The sequence below is a fragment of the Centropristis striata genome, chromosome 17, assembly GCF_030273125.1.
Source record: "Centropristis striata isolate RG_2023a ecotype Rhode Island chromosome 17, C.striata_1.0, whole genome shotgun sequence".
Classification (NCBI taxonomy): Eukaryota; Metazoa; Chordata; class Actinopteri; order Perciformes; family Serranidae; genus Centropristis; species Centropristis striata.
In genome coordinates, this window is record NC_081533.1 from 20,954,666 (window position 1) to 20,967,415 (window position 12,750).

A 12,750-nucleotide genomic window follows, 5' to 3' on the forward strand; every position below is an offset into this window, starting at 1 on the left:
AAAGATATAATAGTGGTAAACCTGCATTATATGCATTGCAACACAAACACAAAATCCAATTTAGTTGATTTAGCAATAAAAATGAAACATCTTGAGATGGAAAAAAGAAATGCTTGTTTGGCATTTACTGCATCCCTGCACATACAATATATAATCATTTAAAAGTTCAGAGACATTACAGTTGTTCTGCATTGCTCCAGTAGAAGAATACAGCCAAGGAAATATTAATTACAACTAAGGAACACTACTGCATTGACAAGCTGAAACTACTTGAAATCAATACAAGCGGATTAAAATTCACAGAGGCCCATCAAAGTGTTGACAGCACAAAGAAAAGTCATACCAAGCAAACTTTCACCAGTCTTGTTAGAAAAAGTGAGTGTAGAGGTGGAGAGGTACGCACTGTGATGTCTATCGATACGCTTGGACTCAGTTATGAGGATGTGAGTCTGTTCTGATGGGAAAAAATGATGCAATACAGAAGCGGAGATGCCTGGGAGGAAGCAATCAGTAAAGATATGGTGAAAGATTCCCAAAAGTATTGGTGTACAATGCAATCCACTTGCACAGAAGTGGGAAAAAAAACGTGTTTAAAGCAGTCCACTATACAACCAACGGTTATTGGCGACATAAATAATAGACATTTATTTTGTCACTTAGAAGTATGCACCATAAATCACACAGCTTTAGGAAGTCTATATGATCCTGATAGATATGCTGGTTGACTGCCACCTCTTCCTGCTCTTCTGTCACGGAGGCTGTTGGAATAGATGAAGATTTCCCCTGGTGTGAGCAACGAATAACTTTTTTTTCCAATTTAAAAGAATATGTGCTGACACTGCTGTTTGGATATATAACCTGGAAGAATGTGCATCTGTGATTTGTTTCTCATCTTTTACCCGATACAGCTGGAAAAGTCAAGGCCTACTGGGCAGCACTGGTGGCATGAATACAAATGTTGGGCCTACTGTCTCTGCTGTATTTCAAAAACAGTTGCTGTACACAAAAACAAATCACTTCCACACTCACTGAGGAGAGCAATGAATTATTTTCAGTTTATGACTTTACATCAGTGCTGGAAATGTGTTTGAATAAATTGATGATGTGATCAAAATTGGACCTTTACCATATTTCATGATCATAGATTTATATTGAGAAAAAGCCTATGTAGACAAAAAACATTCACAACTATATAAGTGTGATGTACAACTCAATCTGCCCAGTCCCGTTCTGTTACATCACCAACATTACCCTCTCCCTTGCACTATATGTTTTTGCTGGCCTTGGCAAGTGATCAATGAAGCAATGACTGTGAAGCTGTTCTAGGACAATGAACATCTCAATTAAAATCCCATGGTCTGTTAACTGACTCCATCCATCTTTCTCTTCCTCACCCAAATATGGCACAGCCAGTCCCGCCGTGGTCAAACTCCATTTATATTAGTCTGCAGCACAGACTGTGAAAGATAAGTTAATATAGTGTGTTTATAGAGAAATGAATCCACTCAAGTGGAAACTGTCTAATGAACGGCTGATAATGGGGTTCGGAATTGTATACGCGTAATGTCTTTTTCTGTCACAAAGGTTTTAGTTGTTCACTGTGCCCCAAACAGAGGTTTTCAAACATCAACACCATTATTTGATTGATATGCTGACAACCAACGTTATGGTTTCCAAAGATGGAAAATGGGCTACAGTACAGTGGGTTAAACTTTTTCTATTTCTATTTATTTATTTATTTTGCCCTGAGGTTAATGAAAAAAGCAACAAAATCAATATTCCGAAGAAAACTTTGTCAATAAAAAAAAGCATGTTTCTGTAAACTCAGCACATGCACATAATTGGGTTTATCCTCTGGGAAATATGTCCAGCCATGTATTTAACATGATCAATTATTAATGAGTGCTGACACTGACATTAAAGACCATAATCTTGAACCAAAACATACTGTTCAGCCTATACAGTACTGTATGAAGTTTTGCCACAAATGTATCAACCTAACCCTTTGAGAACAATGCAAGAAATTACTGCCCCATAAATATTCATCATTTTATCACCAAAAGGGAAATGCAGTGTGACTCAAACGACCTGATGGCAGCTATAGAAACCAGCAGTGTACTCCTTTCAGCAGATATAGTAGTGATTTCTCCACATTTGGTATCTCTCACATGGCTATATTTGTCAGTATGATTGGAAAGCTGAAACCATATTATCCACCTTGAAGGGGGTATCGCCTTGATGGAGACATTTTTCTATAGCTGCCTCCCATCCTCCCCACTTGTTCTCTCCATCTCTAAGGTCAAGGAGACAGTAAAAAGTAGGCCATGGCTGTTTGGAAATATTCCCTACCGTATTCTCAACTGTATGTGTATGTAAAGTCCACCATTTGTCATTACATACGACTAATGGGAAGGAGTAACTGCTAGAAAAAAATACCGTAAAATACCCTCACATGTTCAGAAGCATGTTGGAATTCATTAGCATGTTCATGTATCACCTCTCAAGGGCTGAGCACCATTTCACCCATGCAGTGAGATAATCAACAACTTACTCAACAGCGAAGGCAAAGGTGTCAATAGTCACATCATCTGTAGAGCTCACCAAAATAAGAGAGGCACAAGGTGCACTATAAGGTCATAAGCAATTGCAACACAGTCTTAATGATATATGTAAATAAGCCTTCGCACCATAGTGATGACTACCAGTAATATGATCCAGATATCAGTGTATGCTACTGCTGCTAACCTTGGTCCTGTATTGAACTCCTCATTGAATAATCTGCTGGTAATCCACTATAATCCGAGATTTAATCTAGTAAATACCATTGAGTCCATCTTGTTAGAAAAGCTCTTTGTGTGCGAGTGCAGAACAAAAGGGAAACCAAGATCTATTACGCTCTGCAGCATAGAAATAGTGATGAACAGTGCTGTATGCAAACAAAGTATGTAACAACTTCTGCTGCAGGGAAGGATTTCAGAACGAGTCTCCACATCACTGTTGTGTTTTTTACTCTATACTTTTCTTCAAAATTCTTTCAGGTGCTAGAAGCATGATGAGTAAAAGACTGAGCTGACAGGACCAATGACTAAGTCAAATGCTAAATACATGAAAAATGTATTTCAATATCCAGAGACTGCATAAAAAGCTGTTTGATCACTTTTTTCATTTTAATGACTTCACCTTTGCTTCAAGCCATAGTGTGTCCTTACATTCTTACACATACACACAGTTGCACTCATACTCATACACTCACAAATTTTAATGCAGAGTGGGTGATACATCCAAGCTCACTATGGAAATCCTCACAATACTCAAGCAGGGGATGCAGGCAAAAATATACACACAACGTAAATACTGTAAGGCACTGATGGTGTTAAAGTCTACCAACACTGCCTCATATCTCAGATTTTAACTTTATAATAGGCAGATTTTATCAGAATGTGAATGAAGGGGAGAAGTTTGACCAAAATGCCAAGAGGATAACACCAAAATCATCGCAAATGGAAACACAAACATAGAGGGAAAAATGGTTCTCTTAAAGTCCGTCTTACCGGTATGGAGGGTGCCCGTGACAAATCTATACATGTACTGTGCGAACTTGAAGATCTCCCGCTTGCACCTCTTCCTGCAGCTCATCTTTGCTCCTGGGAGGGGGGGCTTGGAAAGGTCAGCACAAAAGGAGGATTCTGACCTCAGGGTTAAAAGAAAATAAATAAAAACCAATCCAAAGAAGACTTTTAGTTTGACAAAGTCCTGCGACAGGGCGAGTATCCTCTTCTCTCCTCCACTCTTCTGGTTGTGTCAGCGTGGCCCTTGAGGTGCGTGTGGCGGGAGTGATGATCATGAGTGAGTGAGAGCAGTGAGGGGGGGCTCGTCTTGCGTGTGAATATGTGTCCGGGCTCCTCTGTTGCGCGGCTCCAGGGTAAGGCTGTCTGATGTTGTGTGCTATTTTGTCAGGTCATTAATATTTGCTTACCGGCGGTTTACCTCCTGCTCTCTGGGGAAGGTGTGTGTGTGAGGGGGGGGCTTTTCTCAGTCTCTGTTTTTGTCTTCCCCCAACACTTACTTCTTCTCTTCAGACTTTTCCTGCAACTCCTCTGAGCAATACACGCTCCTCTTCTGCGCTACTAGAGAATAACTCTGTTGGCTTCACAATACAGCGGTTATCCAATGAGTCTGTATCTGTCTCTCTCAGACACACAAACAAACACACACTCCCACACTTGATCTCGTAGTGTGCCTGCTGCTCGCTCTACTCAGCACCATCTGTGGATGTTTTACACTCACTGACGGTTGCCATGGAGGTGTGGCCTGATTGGCCCGAGAGGAGGAGGAGGAGGAGGAGGAGGAGAAGAAGAGGAGAGATAGAAAGCACACAAGGAGGAGGAGGTGGAGAGAAATAAAGGGAAATTAAGGGGAAAGTGTCCACCAATGAATCAGCAATGACAGTACATTATGGGCCTGCCGCATCATGTGTAATTGAAGGTTAAAACCACGAGTGACAGTAATGGACGACGTTAATGGTACATCATGGGTGCTTGAGAGGGAAGTGGTTAAAGAAGTGACAAATACACTGTAAAAAAAAAAAAAAAAGAGACAGAGACAGAAGAGAAGGGGAAGAGAAAAGCTGTGGAGCGCAGGTTAGTGATATTTTTTTGCAATCAAATGTCAAGGTCAGTACTAATAAAGACTGACAGGCTACGCCCAGCGTCTGTGATGACATTAAGACCAGCCAAGTGCATCATCTTCTCCACTAATTAGCCCACACTGTACCTCGATTGCACTCATCTATCAATGCCAAGCTTTCCCATCTGAAACGCCTGTCATTAACTCAACCTTTAACTCGCTCCACTCGTATAACTGCAGTGAGTTTGCTTAAGAAAACACTGATTTATTCACATTTTCTCATTATTGCATGTCCATCAGGCTGACAGCCGTTAGTATGAAATAAGATTGGGCGGTTGATATTACGGTTGATGTTCCACAGGTCACTTGACAGAAAGTCAGGTTTATTTTGGTGAATCCTGCTCTGTGTAGAGTCTTTGCAGACTGTGACCTTGGAGTTCTAGTGGTGTGTTATGCCAGCGCACACATACATACACACACACACACACACACACACACACACAAGTTCTGGACAGCAATGACCATCAGGGGGATTGTCCCACAGGCAGGAATAAAAAGTGATAAAGATTTCAAGGACTTGATATATAGTGTGAAACTTCTTATTGGGTCAGAGCCAAACACAGAACTAGTACAGTGTCTCAATTAAGTGAATAATTTACAAGGTGCCTGTGGGGTGCAGCAGTGCCTGTGTGACATGACTTGCTTTCATACTACCTTTAAAAAAAATAAATAAATAAAAAAAAAAAAATATATATATATATATATCCTATATTTAACCAGGTAAAAAAAAAAAAAAGCTTTCTTACCTAATTCAGTTCTCACTCTTGCTACCAGCATCTGTACAGTGATTTGCGAGCGTAGACCATGTTTAGTTTGGTTTCGACACATGTATGCATACAGGTAAGAGAGAAGGAGCCCAAGAATACATTAATAGACAAAAACTAACCAATGAGACTGCCTACGAACATACAAAGATGCAATGCAGTGTAAAACGAAAAGAAAAGAAAAAACTGAATGCATCAAATTCATTGTATATTAAAAGTATGAGTCTATCAATTTAAATATTAAATATTAGTGGTCGGTATCACCAGGTACCTCGCAATACGATACTATTGCAATATTTTGCCCACGATAACGATATGCGATAATCGATGTATTGCAAGAAATTTCATCCACGACACATCACGATATCTGTGTCACTGAAGAAAGAAAGAGTCCATTTCACAGGAATTACAAAACACTGTCAATCAATTTCACATGAATGACAGCCAAGTAAAACAACATGTATGATTTATTTTTTTACAATTATCAACTGAATATATATGAGAAAGGATAAGCAAATTATCACAATACACTTAATTTAGGTTTTTAGAAAACATCCCAACTTTTGCAATTGTTTTGCAGGTTTTGCAGTTCTAGCCACCATCTGTTGATTGTATTGGCTGATCTGACAACTGTCACAATACTACAAGCACTCGTTTTATTATGGCTAGCTAGCTAACTATCTTTAGCTGCATGAGCTGACTGAAAACTGTGCCCAGCTGATTCCTTTAGAAACAACCCTGAAAAAAGGTCTTAAATAAGCACTGTATGGCTATGTACATGTTGAAAGACCAAGGCTAAAGCTGCATGTCCCTGGAAAAAGTCAGCATCATCACCAACTGATAATGCAAGCAGAATATTTGGAAATAAAGAAGCTATTTGTATACTGCAGGTTAGAGAAAGTTAGCCATGATCTTACATACAGTACAATGGGACATGTGAAACTTTACAATCAGACAGTTATTTTCTTTTGACATAGCCCTGTGGTGATACTTTGTCTCAAGAAAAACAACATGCCGATCTAAAAGTGCAGTGCAAACTCAAAACATGCCTGTTCAGAACATTGTCTGGCCTCTGGTAGTGCCTCTTGCAGCTTTCTTCAAAAAGTGCTCATACAACAAAGGTGTTCGTTCAGAAAGTTCCGTCACTGATGCTGAAAATATTTAAGTTTGCTAAAAAGTAACATCTGTCTCTTTCTTCATCTACTCTTGAATGTGCTTTAGCACGCAATAAGGAGCAGTCTCTACCCATCATGTGGTAAAGTGGTAAATTAGTTAGCTGGAAATGTCAACAATTGCAGCTAAGATAAACACAGTATTTCATATATTTATGGTTTAGGGAAGGCTTTAAAAAAGAAAGTGACCCTCCAAACTACTGAGCTAAGTAGCACTCTCACAACAGCCCAATTCAAACTGCTTTGGCCTGCTAAATATGGTCGCCATGCTATGGCTGGCACTTGCTATTAAGGGGAGGGGCTTAACAATAGTATAATAATAGCATTTTTTAAAGGATATTTTTGTGAAGCTTCTGAAGCCATTGTACAATGTTAACTTTAACCCTTTGGGAATGGCTGCAACAGTTGTTGCTACAGACAGCTTTAGAGACAAAATTAGGATTCAATCCCTGAGTGTGTTTTTTCCTTTTCCTGTGCATATACGTTTGCAGACTTGCATTTGGTACATATTTTCAAGCCCCACCCACTAACTCACTGACCCCCTGACAACACTTAATTTCAACATGTGTTCAACTCTATCACCCGTCATCCCATTCCTGGTTTCCATTTCTATCCATGTTTCCGATAAACAAACACACCCCTAAAGTGATTTCCATGCAGGCGCCTGAGATTAGCTACACTGGAGTATTGTCAAGTCTCACAACTGTCCATGACAAACTGAGTTCAATGAGGTTTTCCACCTCTCTATGTCTGAGGTGAACAGATGGTCTGCTGCTCACATGACTGATTGGCAAACGAACACTGACCATAATAATGCTATTCAGGTAGACTGTGTTCCTCTCAAACACGACATTTAACTCCAAGTCATTTTTTTCAGAGCTTACACTCTCAAGGCCTCCCCACCCTCCTTTTGAGTGTGAAGTGTGATGTGTGGAACAAATCACCACATTCCAAGTCCATATAGAGTCAGGAAAGTCTCCAGTCAGGTTTACATTAATGAGTATGGTCGAGGCAAAACAAAAAGTCATATGGAAGCTGGAGTCAATACAAACAAATCCTGAGGGCTGTGCAAGTAAATTTAAAGTTGGAATAAAGAGGGATTACAGTCAGAAGCCAGAATTAATGAAAAAATCTTAATATTTTGTGTTGATTAAAAATCTGTACATATAATGTAGCTTGATTACTTATGATTTACCAGTCAAACAGACTGGAACAGAGCAATCCAAAGTCTATCCACTATAGACTGTATAAAAGAAGTGTATGTAGCCTTCTGGCCTGAAAAAGGAAGCCAAGGCAGAAGTGCCTGAATCCTGCATTCTCTCTAAAGGCCACCAGGGGGCAACACCACTGGTTGTCAAAATTAGTTAGGTTATACAGAACAGTACCTATCACTTGGTTTATTATTTCAGTAAACATTTTCCTAATGAGTTTCTGGTCTCAATCGCGAGTGACAAGTCTTTGCACTACAGCATGATGTTGTTTTTATAAATGATGGTCCCGTTTAGACTAAAATAGAGTCTAAAGCATAGTCACGTTGAGATTGACAAGTCACTGCTCACTACCCAGTCTATGGTAGCTATTAACACATCAAAAAATTGTGTAAGTAACTGTAGTCTTGATTCCTTGAACCTACCAGGAGTTTACGTTGTGAACAGTGGACTGATTTCAACAAGAACCTAAAATCAAAGTAGCACACCATGTAATATTGGCAATTTTGATGGCTTTACTACCTCTCTGAAGCCTACCCTATCATCTAGAATATAAAGTCCCAAAGAAACTTTTCTTTCTTTCCTGACAGGAAGGTTTTTTCATGTAGCACCCTGCAGCAATGACAGGAAAGACATGAAATAGGCTCCACTCAGGGAGAAGTTGGCAGATATATTGATCCATCTACAAAACAGTAACTGCAGGTGCCCGGGGGTGAGCGCCACCATTACCACCGAGAGCTTTTTTCCCCTCCTGTGTGGAAGCAGCTTGATCGGCTGTAAAACTGCCGAGAGCAGCTTGTCATCAAACGCAGGGGCACGATTTACTACCAAAGACTACCTCTGCAAAATGCATGCATGCTAAACAGCAATAAAATGTCTGCCATTAAATAAACAAAACACAAGATGTAACATCAGAAATGTACACAGATGCTAGCTTCACCATAGACGCACATCTGCAGAGACAAAATGGAAAACTACCTTTGAATCTTTGAAATGAAAGTGCATGATACATCTCCATCAGAGCCGGTCAGAAACTAGGAGCTTCGGGGAATGTGGCCACTAAATCGAACATCAAGAGCTGAGCCACAATCTATAAAGCACCCGTCTGTGGTGGAGTGTGCTTCACTGCGCTGGATAAGTGCTCCACCTACCTACTCACCTTATCCCGCTTGACAATATCCAGAAGAAGGCTCAGAAAGTTGTTGAAGTGGAGCAGGGGATTGTCTGTTGTAAACTGGCCGTACACAGCCTTACTCACACGTCAGGTTTTGTACCAAAAGATACCTCTAAATTATTATAATTTGCACATTTTTGTGTGTTTTCTTATCACTAATGAAAGAGCTGGGCATGCTAATGGCTTGTGCAGATATTGAGTGGAGAGCAATTATATGTTTAATTCACTCTCATTTATCAACTACTACAATTTAGTTTTATATGTTGTTGGTGACTCGTGAATTATTAAATGTGTTTTATTTTTGGGAAGGTTAATTCTATTATCTACTGAATTAGTTATTAGTTTTCCATCAAATAACACTCCTCCGATTTGCTTTAAGCAGACATGAAAAAAAGAATGGAGACGATTAAACTGTTATTTCAATCAAACGTGCAACGCAGGAAAACTCATTACCAGCACAGCTACAAAAGTCTGCCTTGTCAAACCCTGCAGGCACAGTACAGGCTCATTAGACAAGCACCGAGTACCTGAACATATCGCTGAACACCAGCATGCACAGACATGAGCAATATCTGCAGTATTCAGTACCAACAGCCAGCTTGGCTGAGCTTTGGTACAAAAGGGAAATGCCAATATGCCATAAGCACAGTACAGAAACCTCCGAAAAACTGAACTTCCTATGCTGCAGTGAAATATCCTGTGAAAGCGAGAAAGATAATCGGGGTTGAAACCATCAATTATTTATATAAATTGATTAATATGAGGATTATTTACTTGTTGAATTAATTAACTGTTTGGTCAAAGAAATGTCACAGAATGCTCATCACAATTCTCTACATCGTCAGATGTCTTATTTTGTCCAATCAACCGTGCAAACCCTAAAAATATCAAATTCAATAACATTGGAGAAACTGAAATGAGGCAATGCTTGGGATTTTTCCTTAATAAATTACATGCCCTGACACCACAAGCAATTGGCCATAGTTCTTGGGCTCTGTACCTCATCATTGGCAATAGTCTACCCTTGTTTGTGGCTTTTTACACTGACTGAAAGCTGATGTTCAGCTTAAGCTAATCCATGTATGAGAAGAGAAACAGAAGTGAGGAAGGCAAGCAAATGAGTAAAGTGAGGAGGGCACATACAGAGGGCTCATTATTCATTCAAATTGTGGACATATTCTCGATCCAAGTGGTGACAGAGTATTGTTAAAATTGCAGATAAATGCTGCTTTGTTGGTATGTTGTATATCCACAGTCCAAGACGACAGCCAACTGCTAGTATGACGAGTTATTTACTCTAATGCAGGTACAGGACATATGTGCTGATTGGCCGCTGGTTGTAGTTTTTGTGGTGTCTTCAGTTCAACTTTTGTGTACGAGGCAACGCAACCGTCTGCCTTTGTTGTCGCTTGTTCTTTGACAATTTGAAATTAGAACCTTGAAGATCTCAGTTTCTTTCTCTGTGGCTCTGCACCTGTAACTGTAGGTGTACTTTTTCATCTTACTTTTTCTTGTTTTTAAAGTTTCACTGTCTGTGGTTATCGGAGAGAAAAGCGGAAAATCCTCACTTTTTAGAAGCTGCAAACTGAGAATGTTCAGCAATTTCACTTGATAAATTACTTTACTGATTAACTAATGAATGGCTGACAGATAGTCTTCTGTTGATTAAGTAGCGAGTCACTGAGTATCTGTTTCAGTGCAAATTTAAATACTTAAATTGGCAAACTTCCACCTTTGTCACATAGAGGACTGTTATCTAGAGGAAAAACAGTAAACCTTCCATTCATATAAAAAGCAACGCTGTCATGATTACAAAAGACAATGTGGGAATCAGCACTGGTTCAACAACCAAGCGCTGCCATTTCTTTAAAGGAAAATGTGCCATAAATCAAAAGTTACTCAATATAAGTCACCATAATACATTAGAGGACATTCTGCTGAGTGCATAGGAAGCTGGAAAGAGACTATAACTGCACCAACAGTTCTGTTTACTGATCTTTGTAGAAATAAATCCTCAGGGACTGCCTGCATAAACATTCCTACTGCAGTTGATTTCAAGAGTGAGTAAGGGGAGAAATAACTGGAAACAGTAGATATACTGTAGACTAAGGGTGATGCATTCAATTTCAGATAGAACAGTTAAGTCTGGGCTCTCGGCCCAGAATTGCTTACTGAATACACAATTTCATGAGCCTCAACGATGGTAAGGTGGTAATGTGATGCATCATTGCCAAACATGCACAATGACAGTAAAATGGGACAGTCTCACAGGAGAGAGGAGACAGTCGTAGAACAAAATAATACATAAATAAATATAAATCTTGGAGAATGTGCTTTTTAACGATCTCTGAATCCGTATCACTTCAACAGAGGCAATAAAAATCTCAATCATCTGCAGCGCAATGAAATTAAACACATTTTTCAGCACCTGGCCTTAAATGACCGCATTACTTTATCAACATTAAGTAGAGTTTTTTTTTACTTCGTCTTCTGAAGGAAAGGATGAGTGGCTCTGTATGGTTTCTCATTTATGTGTGGCTCATACTTTCTGTCAGGGTGAACCCAATAAAATCAGGGGATGGCTGCAGTGCAGCTCTTTTCTCCCCACATGAAGTTTATAGTTTTGCTCAAAGGCACGATACAGCTGCCAAAGTCTAAAAATGCTGAATTTTTGGAAAAACCTCCCAAGTCATCAAAAGCATTGTTTGGGGTTTGATGTCTGTAAATGTAAAAGTAAAGGTTTTCTGGACTAACTGGCTTTAAAGTAGGTCTGGATTGTGCAACCAAAGGAGAACAAAGAGAAGAGCCCTGCCTCGGGAGATGCAGGACACTCTAAAGCTATCAAGCCAAATGGCTGCCATAGCAACCTTTATGGAGAGATAAAGCACACAGATGCTGTCATTAGGAAAAAGGTTGATCGATTTTGCTAAGCCATCATTAGGAAAAAGGTTAGCCGATTTGTTAAGAGCATATTAGGAAGAGAAAAAACAACAACAGCGTCTGAGGGGATCTTTGACCCTAGTGATGATAAAGTGCTCCATGAAACACAAGATTAATGCTGCAGCTTCCTCAGCAGATCAAGTTAGCATTCTGGGAATTAGAGTAAAGGCTGGACTCACATCAAAGCAAAGTAGGATCCTTGTTTGAGCCTGTCTGGGCTTCAAACAATGTAAGTACCGACAACCAATCAATGAACAGTGATAGATAATCATTTCTCTTTGCTGGCTGATCAAGACTAACTCAGCAGAAGGACAACAGCTTGTACTTTGCGAAAGAAATATTATCGTGCTCATACATCTCTAAATAATTTATCAAGTTCCTTTAGATGCTAACAATATATAAAATAGAGCTGAAAGTAATGATAATTTTAATGACTGATAAACTGCTGAGTTTTGGCCTTAATTGTTTTTTTTCCCATAAACCAACCACAATATATATATATATATATATATATATATATATATATATATTAAGGCTATTATGACTTCCTGGAGCCAAAAGTCTTTGAGTGTTTAGGAAAGCGCTATATAAATGCAATGTATTATCATTATTATCATTATTATTATTATTATTTTTATTATTATTAATAAAAGTCAATTAAACCAAATAAACCAAAAGCCCAAACCCGAAAAAATATTCTGTTTCATATCATATATGACATGAAAAATAGCATTTCCTCAGATTTAAAGGTTGAAAAAAAAAATTAATAAATGTTCTTTCTTCTGATTATTGTTTACTTTTTAATA

At 39.1% G+C, this 12,750-nt stretch overlaps 1 protein-coding gene across 4 annotated transcripts in view; it reads right to left on the reverse strand.

The window, feature by feature from the left end:
• The window catches only part of kcnip4a (potassium voltage-gated channel interacting protein 4a), a 151,414-nt gene that overhangs the window by 97,807 nt on the left and 40,857 nt on the right, over positions 1–12,750 (reverse strand). Inside the window, exon 1 of one of the 4 annotated variants that reach the window (XM_059354794.1) lies at positions 3,552–3,853. The exons of the other annotated variants lie outside the window; for them this stretch is intronic. Within the exon in view, the coding sequence (XP_059210777.1) occupies positions 3,552–3,636 (85 nt within the window). The 5' untranslated portion in view covers positions 3,637–3,853. Of the gene's footprint in view, positions 1–3,551; positions 3,854–12,750 lie in introns of those variants that run through there. 4 annotated transcript variants of the gene reach the window in all.